This window comes from Eurytemora carolleeae, unplaced genomic scaffold (genome assembly GCF_000591075.1).
Source record: "Eurytemora carolleeae unplaced genomic scaffold, Eaff_2.0 scaffold216, whole genome shotgun sequence".
NCBI classification, from domain to species: Eukaryota; Metazoa; Arthropoda; class Copepoda; order Calanoida; family Temoridae; genus Eurytemora; species Eurytemora carolleeae.
Window position 1 is genome coordinate 34,416 of NW_019396333.1, and position 17,998 is coordinate 52,413.

Sequence of the window (17,998 nt, forward strand, 5' to 3'; positions counted from 1 at the left end):
ACTGCTACCTAACTTCGATATATCTTGATTTATAGTGCTACCTAACTTCGATATATCTTGATTTATACTGCTACCTAACTTCGATATATCTTGATTTATACTGCTACCTAACTTCAATATATCTTGATTTATACTGCTACCTAACTTCAATATATCTTGATTTATACTGCTACCTAACTTCCATATATCTTGATTTATACTGCTACCTAACTTCCATATATCTTGATTTATACTGCTACCTAACTTCAATATATCTTGATTTATACTGCTACCTAACTTCGATATATTTTGATTTATACTGCTACCTAACTTTTAAATTTCTTGATTTATACTGCTACCTAACTTTTATATTTCTTGATTTATACTGCTACCTAACTTCTAAATTTCTTGATTTATACTGCTTAGTGCTACCTAACATTTATAGTTCTTGATTTTTACTTCTACCTAACTTCTAAATTTCTTGATTTATACTGCTACCTAACTTTTAAATTTCTTGATTTATGCTGCGACCTAATTTTTATATATTTTGATTTTTACTTCTACCTGACTTCGATATATCTTGATTTATACTGCTACCTAACTTTGATATACCTTGATTTATACTGCTACCTAACTTCTATATTTCTTGATTTATACTGCTACCTAACTTTTAAATTTCTTGATTTATACTGCTACCTAACTTTTATATTTTTTGATTTTTACTTCTACCTGACTTCGATATATCTTGATTTATACTGCTACCTAACTTCGATATATCTCAATTTATACTGCTACCTAACTATGATATATCTTGATTTATACTGCTACCTAACTTCGATATATCTTGATTTATAGTACTACCTAACTTCGATATATCTTGATTTATAGTGCTACCTAACTTCGATATATCTTGATTTATACTGCTACCTAACTTCGATATATCTTGATTTATACTGCTACCTACTTCGATATATCTTGATTTATACTGCTACCTAACTTCCATATATCTTGATTTATACTGCTACCTAACTTTTATATCTCTTGATATTTAGCGCTGACACGATGCTTACAAGGCAGGCTGTTGATTTCTGCTGACACTATGCATTATTGATAAGACGGTGGCAGAGAAGGGGGGAGGTAGGAGAGAGGGGAAAGAGGGGGAGGTAGAAGAGAGGGGGGGTCTCTATTCTTTTACATTGTTTGATTCTCTCTAGTTCTCTAGACGTTAGCTAACCTTGTATATATGTATAACTAGACATATTAATGAGATGTATAATGCTAGTTGCCAAGAATGTATAATAAATTATCAAAACTAATTAAAAAGATATTTATAGGATAGACTCTTTAAAATATACCCTCACAAGTTTTGTTCGACAGAAAGATCAAAATGTGAAGGATTTATCACAAATTTCAATATATTTAACGTTTGGCTCGAAAAGCCTCTAATGTTAATAAAAAAGTAAAATGTTTATTTTAGAGCCCGACAGCAGATGCTTGCGACAACATCAGGTAAAAAGATATTTTTTTTTTTTATATTTTTCTTTATTTAAGGACTGTGTACGTAATTGACTATTTATAATTAGAGTAGAAAGGAGTTATTAGAATTAAACACTTTTCAGTTGCCAGAAAAACGACGATATCTTCTGCGTGGTTGATCATATGAAAGTTTCAAGGTTACTGATGAAAATTTTCTTGAAATTACAACGGCAAGCAATTTGAAAAAAGGGAAAGGGGACAATTAAGCCTTTACAGTTGGTAAGGATGAAAATCAAAAAACAAATGAATTGTGTCTATGACACAAACCAAATATTTCCGATCCCTGTATATATGCAACCAGATGGCGTAAACTTTTGATAATTCAAACTTAGAAAACTGAGTTTATTTGAACTAATATAATTCATAGGTTAAAATATCTAAGGTCTACGACAGTGGGTTGCAAAGTAATAGGGATTGATAATCAGATTGTGTGGCGAAAACTCAATTCCTGTCCAGTTTATGCTTTGAAAATTACTATATTTTTAAAAAAAAATTAAGTCCTGTTTTCAGATATTCTAAAATAACGAAGAAAATTTAAATTTTCTTTGAAGTTTTACAAAAGAAAAATTTGACATGAAAAATGCATTTTTCATAGCATTTTAATCGTTCCTTACTGTTTAGTGTTTACGTATATTATCTTCTGCCAGAGTAAAAGTTTTTCAAAGAGTTATAAATAAGAGAATACAAACGCCTAAAAATTCTAAATGTTAAAAAACGGATAAAAAGGATGCTTAATATTAGCAAGTGACTAGCAACGAATGGAAAGTGCAACTGAGCCAATTCTTACGCTAGGGTTGAGATAGTTTAAAGCTATTTCTTAGTTATAGATAAAGGGTGTCCCACGGAACATGGCAGTTGGTAAATAGTTTTGAATGTCGTCTTGCATACACTGTATTAGATATTAAGGGCTGCTTGCAGTTTATTTCGTTTAAAAAATCTTTTGCTCAAATATATTTTACTTTGGAGTTAATTTTATTATAATATGACTCCTATGTAACAGTTTTATTACTGTTTTTGGTATTAAACAACATAAAAACTATGGATGAAGACATTCTATTAAGTATTTACCAACTGTCATGTTTTGTGGGACACCCTGTAGTTAAATTTAAGTAACAGATAGGCGCATTAAGTATTTGTTTGTTGCTAATGATAATTTAACGAATCTTTCCGCAACTTAACAGAATTTTTCGTTGATTTCAAAAAATCCTTCAGTAATAACACCCTTTGGGGCCTGAAGACCCCGTACATAGATTCAGCCTCCTTATAAATAGTCTCATCAATTTTTAAGATAGCGTCGACTTTGAAGTGTCGCAACGCCTTGGGTTTGATTTTTCCGCTCTAACTCACTTATGCTTTTCTGTAGCCCGATAAATGTACATTTAAGCACTATAAAGCACTTGTTAGCTTTGGTATTCAAGAAGTGATTGGCAAAATTCTCATCAATTTTTGCTTGAAAGCGTGAGACCTTCATATTACAGTGCTCTGAAGCCATATGAAGATTGTACTGATCCAGGGGGGCTGCGCAAAGCCCAATAGCCCTCCCCCCTTGTGTACTTGGTTTCCAGAATTATTCAAATTGCAGCATTTAAAAATGACATTTATTAACGAGATTTTGTTTTTAGGTCGTCAGAGAAGAGAGCTTGTTGTGGCCACTGTACTCACAGCAATAGGTTGTACATTATACAGAGTGTTTCATTAAAAATGTCTTTCGAAAATCGACTACATTTTGCGCGAAAAAAAAACATCAATTTGGGCGTGCATCCTTTCGCAAAATGGTCTGCAAATCAGCTGATAGATTTAGATATTGGCTCAGGGTAAATTTCGAAAACTTAAAGTTTACATATATATTAGATCCAAAGTATGTTTATTTTATATATCTAGACAATTTTAACACAACACATATTTCTCGAGATTTTAAATGTAAAAATATAATAGTATTTATGAAATTTACGATCGCCAGTCTTTAGAGACTCGAGTAACTCGAGTCTCTCATGAGTTCTAAAGCCAACTATGATTGGGTTTTATTAAATCCAAAACTTGAGTCTTGGCAGGGGCTTAACTTGGACTTAAAAAGACTCAAAGACCGAGTTTCACTTTTAAAATATCATTCAGGCAAATTCTAAGCCCAGTAATGTTTTCAAAAAGATTACTTATCATTTTTTAAATCTCAAGAAATTGTCATCTTTCAATGCCAGCGTGCACCATAATTTCTTATCTTTAATCAACTTTTTGTAAATTCACTAATTAAGGACTTTCTCAACATTTATCATTTGATAAAATTAATGTTTGAATTAATAAAAGTTTAATATTTAAACTAATTATTCAAACTTTATAATTTATCATGCAAGTTCTTAAAAGAATGATAAATAACTAGGTTTAATTTTATATATATGTATAAATATATATAATACAGTTTTTTTTTCAAAAAGTTTCTACTTTTATTAAGTTTAAAAGTAGTTGCTTTTTAGGCACTAGGCAGTAGGCAGCTAATTTAAAATACTCAAAATACTCCCTTTGTTGGCCTGAAATTAAAAACACGCTGTTAGGTACTTTCCCAAAAACTTTTCCCCAAGTGACAACATTCCTAGGGGTTTTCCCAAGTGTTCCCAACCGTGCAAGTTCCCAAGCGGGAACTTTTCAAGCCACAGCGCTCGGTCATAATCCTGTTCTAGCCGCAGCGCTAGGCCCCCAGTTCATTCTAGCCGCTGCGTTCGGCCACCCATTGCAGCCTGCGGCGTTTAGAAGGTCTAACCTAACCTTTGGGAAGTTGACGCTTGGGAAATTGCCACTTAGGAAGTTGCCCTTGGGAAAGTGCCATTGGGAAAATACTAAACACCAAGCTATTAAAAGCTTTGATCATTCTGAGTTCAGAAAATGTTGAGAAGTAAAATTGGCATAATTTTTATTTTCATGGCTGACAACAATGTTTTGAGGTCACATATTATAATCCTGTTACGATAACAGAAGTTTAAACATTAGTCAATCTCAAGGAAATTACTTTTTCTTCAGATTGACAAAAAAAAACAATTAAATCCGGTAAAAAACTTGTTAATTATTTAATCATTTTTGTTTAGTTCTTGTTTTCCTGATCTGTCATAGCCTAAAGTTTTTTATAAACTTTGTAGAACTCTGGGCGGTTATTCGAGGTAAAAACCTGAATGATTTGAATTTTAAAAATGATAAATTTTCAAATTTAAAAACCAGTATTGCTCAGTCAAATATTTAAAGAGTCCCCTTGTGAATTGGTTTGTATAGTTTCAATATAAATGAAATGATATTACTTGAACTTAATGGATAATTGTTTTATATAAGAATATTTTATTTTAGAATTGAACCCACACAATGTTTGGAGTCCAAAAATGACTGTGGTAGTTAGGAAAGTTCAATAAATTATTGAAACAAAAATTTGACGCTTCATGTAATCATTTTGAAAATTTATTGGTGTAATATAAAACTTTCAGCTGTGAACATACAGAGCGTTCCATATCATATTAGATTATCTCCAAGTTTTAACGCCAAAATAAAAACTATAACACTCGAAAAAACCACTATTTTCCGCAAGAAGCCTTATTCAATTTTTCAAAATAATTCATTCTTCTGAAATTTTCTTTTTAGTCCCGAAAATCGTAATTTAGACCGATTGACGATTTAATATGATGTGGGACACCCTGTATATAAATAGGATTTTCAATCTGGATGGGATAAAGACCATAAGAAAAAACGTCTGCATAATTTAACAACAGTTGTGAAAAATTTGTAAAAAATTAAAAAGGGTATTGAATTCGGTTTCGAACACTTCTAATTTACTTTCACAGTGATAACCAGAAAACTCTGGAATATAAAGACGACGTTTATAATAAAATTATAACTTTTAAAAATTTAGTAAGCATGAGACACAGCAATTGTGCAGTGCAAACAGATAAATTTCACTAAATTAGTGCTTTAAAATTTGTCTTGTAAAACTGTTTGCTTTGAAACAACATAAAATTTACTTAATTGTATTGCTATAATGTCGTCTTTTATTCCATTGTTTTGTTTATTACTGTATATAAGAAGAAAAGAAGAAGAAGAAGTTAAGAACACTATTGCACAAAAACGTATACCCATATAAATTCACTTATCACTTAGTTGCGTTATTCCAACCAGACTGTAAATAATTTAATTTAATTTAAAACTAATCATTCAGAGCTGAAAACTTTGGAATGAGATATCCTTAATCCCGATTACTTAATCTGAGTATCCAATGGACACCCTTTTTTTCTTTTTAAATCGTTCTTTCATGGATAAAGTAGAGAAAAATCAAAAACCGGTTTTTAAAATTAGAGAGTCCCTCCCGTTTCTGTATATTAATCTTAAATGGCGCGCAAAATTTCAAATTTAACGGCTTCTTATACGCAACTCTGATTGGTTGAATTTTATACACAGGATACAAGTACAAGATTAGGTTAGTCTCGATATTAAGAAAAATGGAGGATCAAGCATTAATCTCGATGTCCATCATTCTAAAGTTTTCAGCTCAGATATTACAATTATGTCGGGATCAATTCCTGGCATTCGAATGTAGAAAATATTTCATAATCTATACAATTTATTTACATGAGCTCTACGCCTCGCTCTTAGGCACTAATAGTGTTTAGTTTCATCAAAGAAATAGAAATAAAATTAGTAGAAATAAAACCCGAATTCAATTATGAATCATCTAATAACCACTCTCATTTTTCGCAAACACTCCCTTTAAGTCTCATCCTTTGTGGGTAACCCTACTACTTATCCAGTCTACTATATTAGTTTCTGTAGAATGGAAAACAAATCCCATTTTATCCCATCTAAAGAATAAGATTTATTAGTGACGAATTTAGTAAACAAATAATATAAAGAATTTAAAGAAATGTTATGCCAATGCACTTTGTGAAATATGTTTTACCTGGACTTCAGTGTGTCCCATCTGCTGATCACAATCAACTGTTCAACAAACTTTATCATTTACTGCTGCAAGGACAACAAGTAAAATATTTTGTTTACTTTTTTATTTTGTTTAATGCTATTTATTTTATAATTTATAATATTTTTATTATAAAGCTCTTCACTTATATATATATATATATATATATATATATATATGTGTGTGTGTGGGTGTATATATAGTAGCAATAATTTCCCGAAAGTAGATGTAGACAATTTTATCGTCTTCAGAGATGAAAATGCGCGATTTATTTCTGGAAAACTTCGAAAAGCGGGTAGTTATTTTTCTAAGTTGTGCCAAGGGACGTAAAGTAACTTAACGTCCCTCTCCTGGGGAACTTATTGGTCGGTAATGTTGGTCCAAGGGCGGTAAAACAAATGCATATTTTTGTTTAGTTTGCCTCGAGTGTGGACTCATTACTCTGTATATATCCTTCCTCTACTCATCCCTCATATTCTTCCCCTGGCCCAGATCTCCCTCACCTCCAGCATCTACACAACCCTCGCCGTAGCCATCGAGAGGTTCATGTGCGTCTGTAGGCCACATACTAAGGTAATATCACCAAACTCTAAAATGGCGGAACAACACGAACTGTACATGCAAGTCGTACTGTCCAGTCTGGCTACCCTGTTTAGAATCGAACCAGCAAACTTTATGCAACAAATGCTTCTTGGCAAGAATACAGTGATATATAAATACTAGGCTTTCAGGGCGCTTCACACCGTTACTTTTTGCTCTTTAACGGTAACAGTTTAAAAAAGTAAAGTTTTGAAGATTTTTCAGTTTTTAACGGGGATTAGATGGTCATTAGGATAAGAAAAAAAATTTTCTAAGGCAGTTGGGTAGAAAATTGTTTTAACACTTTTTTTTATTTCTTAAACATACTGTTTAAAAAATTTCATAATTAGTTAAATTTTCCCAAGATCTTTGAAGGTCTTTGAATATATTATGTATTTGTAGGCTGCAACATTTCAACATATGGCGATCATTTAAATATTATAGAATATTCAGAAGATATTAAGAAATATAAAAACATGTTCTGCTCTTTTTTCATTTTGATCTAGTACAAGCATGGAATAGATTTATTTCTTTTATAATATTGTATTAATATTTATTGATATTTATTGATATTTATTTAATATATATATATAAATATCAATATATATTGATTTATAAATATTTAGGATGTTTTACCTACAAACCTATATCAATATATGCTCCATAAAAGATGTATCGAGTTTGAAGACTCTGTTGACCTTGAAGTGTTGCAACTTCACCAATAACTCAATTTTACGTTTTGGTAGCCCAAGTACATTTTATAACTCTTAAGTACTTCATAGTTTTAGCTTGAAAAGAGAATTTGAAAAAATTCTCATATAGGGTTTTTCCTTAGAGATTGCAACCATAGGATTACTGGAAGGGATCACAAAATATACAGGGTGTCCATTTAATCTTGCCAATTTTCGAATTGCTGTAACTTTGTTATTGTTTGGAATTTTTCCAATCTTTAAAAAAATGTTGAGTAGTAAAAATATGAACGTTTTGTTATATACAATGAAAACTCACAATTTCAATTTGAAACAGGCACAATTTTAGCTATTTCATTTGGCCCATATTCCAGTATGGTGTTTTCTAAAGAAGCCAAGTTTGGATTGTTCAGAACTATTCTTCTGATAAAGGATTACCTCAGCTTCGCAGGGATTACTAACTTTACCATCACTAACAAGTAGACTATTACTCTTGTGAAAGCCTTCAAGAGAGTGATTGCCAAGGGAATCTCACGAGATACTCTGCTGAGGGTTGCTGATCATTATTGTACCAGAGCCACATCATGCATTTAAGAGGAAGGTGGTCTTTTTGAATATCTGTTAAAGAAAAAGAACTAAACTAGTTGATTTGCCAAAAGGTTGATATTTTTATATTAAAAATGTCACAGAATAAATGTAACCAGATCTATATTTCTGTTCATTATTAAGATTTCAAAATTTGCACTATTAAAAGAACACCCTGTATATTAATGATTGATTGTTGGTTGCTAATGTCTTGTAGAATATAATATAGATTGTTTAATGTTTAGGTTCCAGAGAGTATGTGTTTAATGGTTGCTCTAGGAATCTGTATATTCTCTGCTGCTATCAATTCTACCAGGTTTAGAAAAGGAATTGAGTCGTCACCTCAAACTCATATTTTATTATCATTATATCTTTGCAACCTTGCAAAGATGTAGGGATGAGAAAATCAGAGTTTGTGGCCAAAACTCAATTCCTTTGCTATTACAGTTTTTTCAACTTATTCAAATAAGTAATAAACTAACAAATCAAATGAATGAAAAAAACTTTTTAATTTTATCTTTTAAATCATAATTATAGGCTTCCATGAAGCGACTAACACCTCTCCTGTTCTCTTGTTAGTTTATTATTCTTTTAGCTTTTAAATTTTACTTTATCTGCATTTTTCCTCTTAAAGGGACTGTAAGCGTAATTTTAAGTGACTCTCTGTGCAAAGATTTCAATGCCTAATTTACAGTTCCCTTGATCTGATCTGATTAAAATTATGGAACATGGAAAATATTTTTTTTGTGTAAACTTCTCCATTCCTTCTCATGGAATCAGTTGCTCAAGTCACAGCAAGGGAAACCGCAAACGAAAATAAACAGTTCAAAGAAATTAAAACATTGATATATAATTCATACTTGATCAGACAACGCTTTTAATTCAACGCTTTGTGAATCAGACATTGTCATCTTTGCATGGAGGGTCACTTTAAATTAAGATTCTTTTTAAACTAATGTATCTATACATCTCTTTTTCATTAACCATCCTAACAATCTAGATTTTATTAGATTATTTGATCAAACGTTATAGTGAATAGTTAATCACAGAAACCATAGTTAATCACAAAAACCACAGTGAATCATAGGGAAAATCCAAAGAAAGTTTTCTATCATTTCACACCGAAAAACAATTTTTATATTTTTATTTTTCTTATTTTTTTCAAACTGAAGAACTCAGATTGAAGTAATTTTTCCAAGCAAATGCACAAAAATATCAACAAAAATTTTTTTTACTTATTTTAGGTTTTTTGAATACGAACTGAAGGAGATTCCAGTAGTAAGGTTAGGCAAAAATGTTTAAATATCTCAAAATATTTTTTTCATTTAGAGATTTCCTAAATTTTTCGTTGTTTATGAAAAGATCTTGTTAGATTTATTTTTTTTTAGATAGAAAAATTCGTAATTACTTTGTTAGATTTTTTTTTAATTTGATAAATATTATCTGTATCTACTTGGTGTAATTATTTTCTAAGGTACAGAAATACAAGGAAAATCATTTTCTTTCAATCAATACATATTTGATCCTAATATAATGTTTTTAATAAGATTTTTTTGTTCGCAATAAGTGACTTTAACATTATAAAAATAAAACAACATATAAAATACATTTTTTCCAATTTTGTTAGCCAAATCTAATTTAAACCAATGGTATAATAATTGAAGAATTTGAATGATTGTTTAAAATGTAAAAAGCAGCTATCTAGTATTTTTGCTATTTTTTTCGTGGATTTTGACATTAATTTTGAGAATTTGGTTAATAAGCCATCAGTTGTTTCGTTCGTTTAAAAGTTTTCAGCTATGTTGTGTACCTCATGAGGAGATGATTAAAGCTGGTTGTATACAAAGTGAATAAATAGTATAAATAGTATTTATTCACTTTGGGTCGTATGTACTCACAAAGAGTTATCATTCACAAAAATGTTAAACCTAAAACACAAACGGAATTGAGTCTTTGTCCCAAACTCTGAATTTCTAAACCCTTTATCTTTGCAACCCAATGTCGTAGACCTTCGATATTTCAATCTATGAATTCTATAAAATTAAATAATCAAAATGAATTGATTCTTTGCCACAAACTCTGATTTTCTAATCCCTATATCTTTGCAACCCAATGTAGTAGACCTTAGATATTTCAAACTATGAATTTTGTTAGATCAAATAATCTAAGTTTGAAATATCAAAAGTTTATACTATCAAGTTTCAAGGATTTTGAATTGGAAAGAAATTGAGTCTTTGCCACATTTTCTAATTCCAATATCTTTACAATTTGATAGAGTACATTAGTTGATATTTCAAACTTAGATTATTTAATATAACAGCTTTCATAGTTTGAAATATCAAAGGTCTACGTCATTGGGTTCCAAAGATATAGGGATTAGAATATAAGAGTTTGTAGCAAAAACTCAATTCCTTTCTAGTTTGTGGCAAAGACTCAATTCCTTTGAAATATTAAATGTTTACACCTTCAGGTTAAAAAGATATAGGGAATAGAAAATTTGACTTTGTGGCAAAGACTTTGTCTGTAGTTCAGGAAATTAAAACAATCGACCTTTTGTTTAGTTATACTCAGTACGAAAATGGGACCTTGGAGAGCGCCAAAAATGAGTCAGTTTTTATTCCGTTCCCAACAGATATGAGACAACATCCCTTGTATTCCAAGGTAATTCCAAACTTAAAATTCCCAATCTGTTATTCACCAATCTGCCATTCCCAATCTGTCATTCCCAATCTTTAATTTCCTATTTGAAATTCCCAATCTGTAATTCCCAATTTGTGATTCCTAAACTAAAATCAACCAAAGAAAATGAGTTTTTACCATAAAAGTAATTTTTCAATTTCTATATCTTTGCAACCCAAACATGTAAAACTATAAATAGTAGAATGTCAAATTAAATTGACACTTTTATTTTACTATACTAAAGACCTCGAGGCCAAATATTTAAAAAGGATTTCAAATTGGCAAAAAAGAAAAACATTTCCTTTCACAGAGGATTAATAAGAGTTATTAGAGAGCTTAAAAGTTTTGCAAGTTTTTCTAATTTAAGAGATTAGTATCTTTAAATGTTCTGACTCATTTTCCTTAGGAAGAAAACTTATAAATCCTCCTGAGGCCGAATTTAAAGAATTTGAGCCGCAGACTAAATTTAAGCCTCGGCTCAAATATGGTTGGTTCCACATAAATTTATATTAAATTTTTCAAGATTTAAGCCAGCGATCAATTAAACCAGGTTTTTTGGGGATTTAAGACGTGGCCTAAATTCATTAAATTCGGACACAGGGTGTGCTATGCTGTTTAATCCAGAACTTCGGCAATATCGAGGAAAAATATAAAATGTCGTTATCTTTTTAATTTTAAAATTACTGAGATTTATGTGTAAAACTATGAAACCCATTAAACAACTGCCAAGACAACATTTTATAAATTATTTCGAGTACTGGGTTAAACAGTATCATAATGAAGCCGAAGGTTAGTGTACGAAATATAAAACATCGGTTAAACTGTAAGAAAAAATCATCTCTGTTTTGTTTCTCTATGACATTAACCCTATCCCTGCTGGGGTACTTAAAAACCAGGATTCAAAAATGCAAAATTTTTAATAACCCGACGTGTATTTAAGAAAAACCAAAAATGTGCAAATTTCTTTTGAGGGGTTGTATGAAAATAATGTGAACTAATTTTTTGCAAAACTTGTACGTCCGTTTCCTTGCGTTATGTTCTTTCAAAAAAGCTAAAAATATTTACCTCAAACCGTACCCTCAACCTATCATCTATTCACTTTGCTATCGGAGAATGTGGAAGCATAATACTTAAAAGAACTGTGAGGTTAATTACAAGTAGCTCTCCATGCAAAGATTAAAATGTCAGATTTACAATGGTAACCTTGAAATCAATATTGTGGAAGATATCATCGTTTTTCTAGGTTTAAATTGTTTGCAGAAGAATTGCGCAGGTCACTTTTGTAGAGAAACCACAGTTTTATATTTAGATCTCTACCGTAACCTCCATCCTTCTACTTCATCTGGTTCCTCTCATCAGTCTTTGCTACCTCAACTTTGCGATCTTTACAGCAATTAGGTGAGTAAGTTATCTTTACAGCAATTAGGTGAGTAAGTTATCTTTACAGCAATTAGGTGAGTCAGTAATCTTTACAGTTATTAGGTGAGTCAGTAATCTTTACAGTAATTAGGTGGGTCAGTAATCTTTACATTAATTAGGTGGGTCAGTAATCTTTACATTAATTGGGTGAGTCAGTGATCTTTACAGTAATTAAGTGAGTCTGTAAACTTTACAGCCATTAGGCAAGTTTTCAGTAATCTCTGCTAGCATCCAACAAGATTTCAGTAATCTCTGCTAGCATCCAACAAGTTTTTAGTAATCTCTGCTAACATCCAACACGTTTTCAGTAATCTCTGCTAGCATCCAACAAGTTTTCAGTAATCTCTGCTAGCATCCAACAAGTTTTCAGTAATCTCTGTTAGCATCCAAATAGTTTTCAGTAATCTCTGCTAGCATCCAACAAGTTTTCAGTAATCGCTGCTACTATCCAACAAGATTTCCATAATCTCTGTTAGCATCCAACAAGTTTTCAGTAATCTCTGCTAGCATCCAATAAGTTTTCAGTAATCTCTGCTAGCATCCAACACGTTTTCAGTAATCTCTGCTAGCATCCAATAAGTTTTCAGTAATCTCTGCTAGCATCTAACAAGATTTCAGTAATCTCTGCTAGCATCCAACACGTTTTCAGTAATCTCTGCTAGCATCCAACAAGTTTTCAGTAATCGCTGCTACTATCCAACAAGATTTACATAATCTCTGCTAGAATCCAACAAGTTTTCAGTAATCTCTGCTAGCATCCAAAACGTTTTCATTAATCTCTGCTAGCATCCAACAAGTTTTCAGTAATCTCTACTAGCATACAACAAGATTTCAGTAATCTCTGCTAGCATCCAATAAGTTTTCAGTAATCTCTGCTAGCATCTAACAAGATTTCAGTAATCTCTGCTAGCATGCAACAAGTTTTCAGTAATCTCTGCTAGCATCCAACATTAACAAGTTTTCAGTAATCTCTGCTAGCATCCAACAAGTTTTCAGTAATCGCTGCTAGCAATCCAATAAGATTTCAGTAATCTCTGCTAGCATCCAACAAGTTTGTTTTTAACGATGAACACTTAAACATTCAGACGTCAAAAAGTTTTAACTCTGAAGCTTCCATGTCAAATACCAAAATGTTTCAAATTATTAAATCCAAAATTAGACAAGTTTGAAAAGTTGAATTATGAAATGTCAGTAGAACCCTGTCATTCTCATTCAAACTTTCCAATTATTCATTATTTATAGCTTACTAGCGCTGCCCAGATGTTACTCTTGCCGTTTACCCCCACTTGAACTATTTTTACGGGAATCTAAATTCCCGTGGGTCTCTCGACTTTACCAATCATAATTTGAGGCAAATCGGTCCATGGGTTCCCAAGTTATGATCGGACGAACAAACAGACAGACAGGCAAACAGAATTCACAACTATATATATGTAAACTATTTATAATAAAAGTTAAGAGCAGAATGTGTAAAGAGTATTACGATTATAAAAATGTATTAATTGGTATTTTATCTTTATTAAGTTTTGCTTAAAGGGACTGTAAAGGAAAAATGAAAGGGGGTATGAGCTGAAACCTAAGCGTTTTAGGAGTTGATCGAAACCCATAGAAGTTCCTATCTGATGTTCATTTCTTGAGAAATTGATATAAAACTGTGTCAAATTTATACGAAAATCTATATATTGATTTTTACTGCTACCTAACTTCTATACATCTTGATTTATACTGCTAACTAACTTCTTTATATCTTGATTTAAACTGCTACCTAACTTCGATATATCTTGATTTATACTGCTACCTAACTTCATCCTAATATATTATGCTAGCTGAATCGCCCGGTGTTGCCCGTGGAATTTTAAAAACTCTTGGGAAAAAAAGTTTCGATTTTCCCAAAATATTTTAGCCAATTTGATCGGAGTCCCGCGGTTGATCCATCTAACATATATATATAATCTTTGGTCGAGTTAAAGCAAGAAGATGGTTAAAACAACGATAATTTGGCAAAAAGAGTTTTTGTTTCACGGATCTCAGAGTGTTAGATTTAGAAGAATTGTATATTTAATATATATATATATAGCTGAAAGCTCTTCGCTCATATGTATATTTATTAATTTGGTATACCTACTTTGAGTCCCACTTTTTCAAAATTCGATTTATTTTAATTCCACTGGCAACGCCGGGCAATATATGATATATATGAGCGAAGAGCTTTAGTATAAAAATAATATAAAACATTTTTAACAAGTAAAGCAAATCCCTTTTCTTGTCACCAGATTAAGCTGAATACATTTGATTTTCTTTTCACGTTGGATTGGAATCCAATAAAACATTTTAAATTGCAATGAGAAACAAGTAACATTCAGATTTTGTTTTGAACCAATATTTTTTCTTATACAATATCCTCCTCTTTCCAACCGGTTCTTATACAAAATGTTATCTTTCAAAAAAAAGAAGAAATAATTATATTTGTTTTGCTTTTATGTTTATTTTTGTTCGTGCATCACTGCTAGAAGATATAATTTTACTTAAATCAAAGTTTGATAATCTTCCAAGTTCGAGAGCTAAGGTTTATCAAGGAAAGAGTTCAAATTAACAAATTATGCATATGTTCGCAATTTCAAGTCACCCTGCATTGATAGAGTGACATGTACGATCCCAATGGTATCCTTCAAAGCTTGGTCTGATCAAGTATGAATTAGATATCCTAGTTTTTGTTTGTGAAAACATACTTTTTCCTTTGCGGAAAAATAACAGAATTTTTCAACTTAAGAGTACTGTTGTGAACCAGGAATGCCACTCAGATAATTTCAAATTACAGCGACCAGTCCCTTTGATTAAGAACGTATTTAGGTTCCGTGGTGTGATATCAACAGCTCTAATCAGGATACACGTGTTTAGGTTCCGTGGTGTGATATCAACAGCTCTAATCAGGATACACAAAGTATTCTCTAGAAAGTCACAAAACAGCACTCTTCCCCCACATTTGTAAGTATATCTAATTATCCATGAACCATCGTTTGGTTTTCTTTTAAATCAGTTTTATTTTTAAATATCTTTGCAACCAGATGTCATAAGCCTTTGATATTTAAACCATTGTCAATAAGATCTTGCAGATGTAAAAAAAGCTGGGTAAAAGGGGTTAAATGCAATATTAAAGGGGAGACCATTCTTACCCTTAAAACACCTTAATATTTTTGTTAAAACTCCTTGATAAGTAAGGTGAATCTCCTTAAGTCAAGTTTCTCTAGACCAGTTCCAATGGTATCTTCTTTTATTCAGCAATATATTAATAGAACTGTCAAATCTTAAAATGTATAATTGGTTCTCTTTATTATTCATGGGTTAAAAAATGCGTAATATTTAATAGTCTTTCCGACAAAAAAAGAATTACTACACACTTTTTCAAAATTCCCATTATTTCAGAAATATAGAGAATTGCTCTGACCCAGAGAACTCCGGGTTTAGGATGGAACCCCTAAACATTACTCCATCTCCCTCCATTCTTTCCAAAACCCATTCAGCTGTTTCCCAAGCGGGAATGAACGTAACCCCGACTAAACCTCCGTCCACCAATCTTCTTATTCTTAGTCCAACTGATGCTACCCCTCTTTTTCCGTGCTCTTCTCCCAACCCTCAAGGTTCAAGCACATCTAACCCACCAGAACCTAAACTGTCAAACCCGCAGAGTTCCATCACCATCCAAGGATCTGGCAGCGCCCACGAAGTGGGTTCAAGGAACGGAAGCTTACAGCGCTCTATGACCATGACCCCAACACTTCTATATCCTACACCGACTCCAAAGCTGCAATTCCGTTCTAGTAGTCTGAAGCCTACTGATGATGTTAAAACCTATCCAATCGAACTGCAACCCCCACATCCGACCAGCTCAACTAAGCATAACTATCCCAGAAACCGGTTATATATGCAGACAAGTATATAGTTACATGGACGCTGTACATAACATCAGTATATACTGGTCTCACAGTTACAAATGCGTACACTATTACTCATTGAAGTACTGGACTGACTGATAAAGCTGGTTTAAGAGAGTATTGTTGAACGAAAGCCAAACTCTTGAATTTCCTTTTTGGGGTCTATTCATTTGGATAGATATTAATTTAAGAACTCGGGAAGCTACAGAGAATGCAAATGTAAAGAAACCACATCTATATATAAATTTGGCTTGTCTGTCTGTTTGTCTGTCTGTCTGTCTGTCTGTCTGTTTGTATCCAATAAACGTCAAAACGGCTGAACCGATCGGGCCCAAATTTTTGTGGGACATCTAGGGACCCCAGGGAAGGTATATGAATGATTGAAATTTTAAATATTTGTCTCCACCAAAATTCGATCGTCATTAAATTTTTTATAATTTTGAAAATCCGCGAATTATTTTTGTTTTGTTTTACGATGTACAGAAAGAGAACATGTTCACAATTAATTTAGAAGATGGGCGCGAAGCGCCCTCTAAGGCTAGTAAAATAATATTTCTGGTCAAAAAAATTGGTATCTTCAAAACTGCCTGCACAAAAATCTATTTTTATTTTCAGCAAGTAAATACAATTTTTAACAAAATAAATGAGATTCACCATTTTTTAAAAACACATCATATTTTTTAAAAACACATCATATTTTTTAAAAACACATCATATTTTTTCTCCAGTCATAAATTTTTCCCCCAACACGGCTATTTTTGTTAGTTAACAATTTCAAAGTTAACAAACTGTTTTTGTCAACGATCGAAACTCTGCCCAGCCATCACTAAACCTAAAGATTGCAATGCAGACAAGTATTCAAACCATTTATGCATAAGCAAACTTTGCTCCACATGCAGAATGTATAGAGTATGTTTATAATTATAATTATGCAGTTTGCAACATACTTTATAAACTTAGATTGAACGTAAACAAAAAGTTCACTCTAAAATTCAATTCATTAAGTTAATTTGTAAATATAGTAATTTGTTGTTATTATTTTTAGAAACAATTCCCAAAAGTATTGTTGTTGTTTTTAAATGTAAACATAAGAAAACTATATTATTGGTCTCTTTAATCTGGAGTTGAAAACAAGCTATAGAACTTGATATTTATAGAAAAATATTTAAAAACTTCAGAAATTTCTTCTTTCCAATTTATTTAGAATTTTCACCAGATTAAAAATAACAAAGTGAAGTGAACACTTTTTTAAGATGAGAATTTGAGAAATGTCCGTTTTGATCATAGAGAATAGAATATATATTAGAGGAGAATTTACTGAAAAAAGTGTAAAACGGCCATTTTGTTGTACTGTTTCCATATTGCAGGTGTACTTCACATATTTGTGCTATATAACCTGTTGGGCCCTGGAATATCATTTTATAGAAAATCTAAAATTATTGTTAAAAGAAAAACAAATTATGAAATAGGCTGGTTTCATAATTGACCAATGATCATTTCACATAGACTCTATGCCTTCCACTTTACAAACGATGATTTTCCGTTATAACTATAAATCAAATGATGTTTTTATTCACCTAATTCATTATGAAGTTTATTTAACAGTTTAAAAATTTCGAAATTTAAATGGATAGTCTAGGGAGCATACTGTATTAATG

The 17,998-nt window shown here is 31.6% G+C and overlaps 2 protein-coding genes across 4 annotated transcripts; both read left to right on the forward strand.

Moving 5' to 3' along the window:
* The first annotated feature begins 1,374 nt into the window (after positions 1-1,374).
* LOC111701124 (uncharacterized) lies at positions 1,375-16,632 on the forward strand. 2 transcript variants are annotated; one of them, XM_023472285.1, is made up of 7 exons: positions 1,375-1,488; positions 3,138-3,185; positions 4,590-4,661; positions 4,843-4,891; positions 6,451-6,519; positions 15,259-15,393; positions 15,832-16,632. In XM_023472285.1, the coding sequence occupies exons 1-7, from the start codon at positions 1,470-1,472 to the stop codon at positions 16,346-16,348; spliced, it is 909 nt and encodes a 302-aa protein (XP_023328053.1). In that variant the 5' UTR covers positions 1,375-1,469; the 3' UTR covers positions 16,349-16,632. The 2 variants fall into 2 exon arrangements, with proteins under 2 accessions (XP_023328053.1, XP_023328054.1); XM_023472286.1 differs by having other exon boundaries at positions 1,386-1,488; positions 15,307-15,393.
* Positions 6,685-14,161, forward strand: LOC111701125 (uncharacterized). 2 transcript variants are annotated; one of them, XM_023472288.1, is made up of 6 exons: positions 6,685-6,752; positions 6,874-7,030; positions 8,556-8,626; positions 9,555-9,593; positions 10,872-10,971; positions 12,299-14,161. In XM_023472288.1, the coding sequence occupies exons 2-6, from the start codon at positions 7,004-7,006 to the stop codon at positions 12,389-12,391; spliced, it is 330 nt and encodes a 109-aa protein (XP_023328056.1). In that variant the 5' UTR covers positions 6,685-6,752; positions 6,874-7,003; the 3' UTR covers positions 12,392-14,161. The 2 variants fall into 2 exon arrangements, with proteins under 2 accessions (XP_023328056.1, XP_023328055.1); XM_023472287.1 differs by lacking the exon at positions 6,685-6,752 and having other exon boundaries at positions 6,771-7,030.
* Positions 16,633-17,998: the final 1,366 nt, after the last annotated feature.

Excerpts from the sequence above, each read along its gene's own strand:
- LOC111701125 (XM_023472288.1), top strand. The coding sequence starts at position 7,004 with ATGTGCGTCTGTAGGCCACATACTAAG. Across the intron at positions 8,627-9,554 it reads GCTGCTATCAATTCTACCAG|GTTTTTTGAATACGAACTGA; the intron begins GTTTAGAAAAGG and ends TACTTATTTTAG. Across the intron at positions 9,594-10,871 it reads AAGGAGATTCCAGTAGTAAG|TTATACTCAGTACGAAAATG; the intron begins GTTAGGCAAAAA and ends CCTTTTGTTTAG.
- LOC111701124 (XM_023472285.1), top strand. Across the intron at positions 4,662-4,842 it reads ACTCTGGGCGGTTATTCGAG|AATTGAACCCACACAATGTT; the intron begins GTAAAAACCTGA and ends ATTTTATTTTAG. Across the intron at positions 4,892-6,450 it reads AAAATGACTGTGGTAGTTAG|TGTGTCCCATCTGCTGATCA; the intron begins GAAAGTTCAATA and ends CCTGGACTTCAG.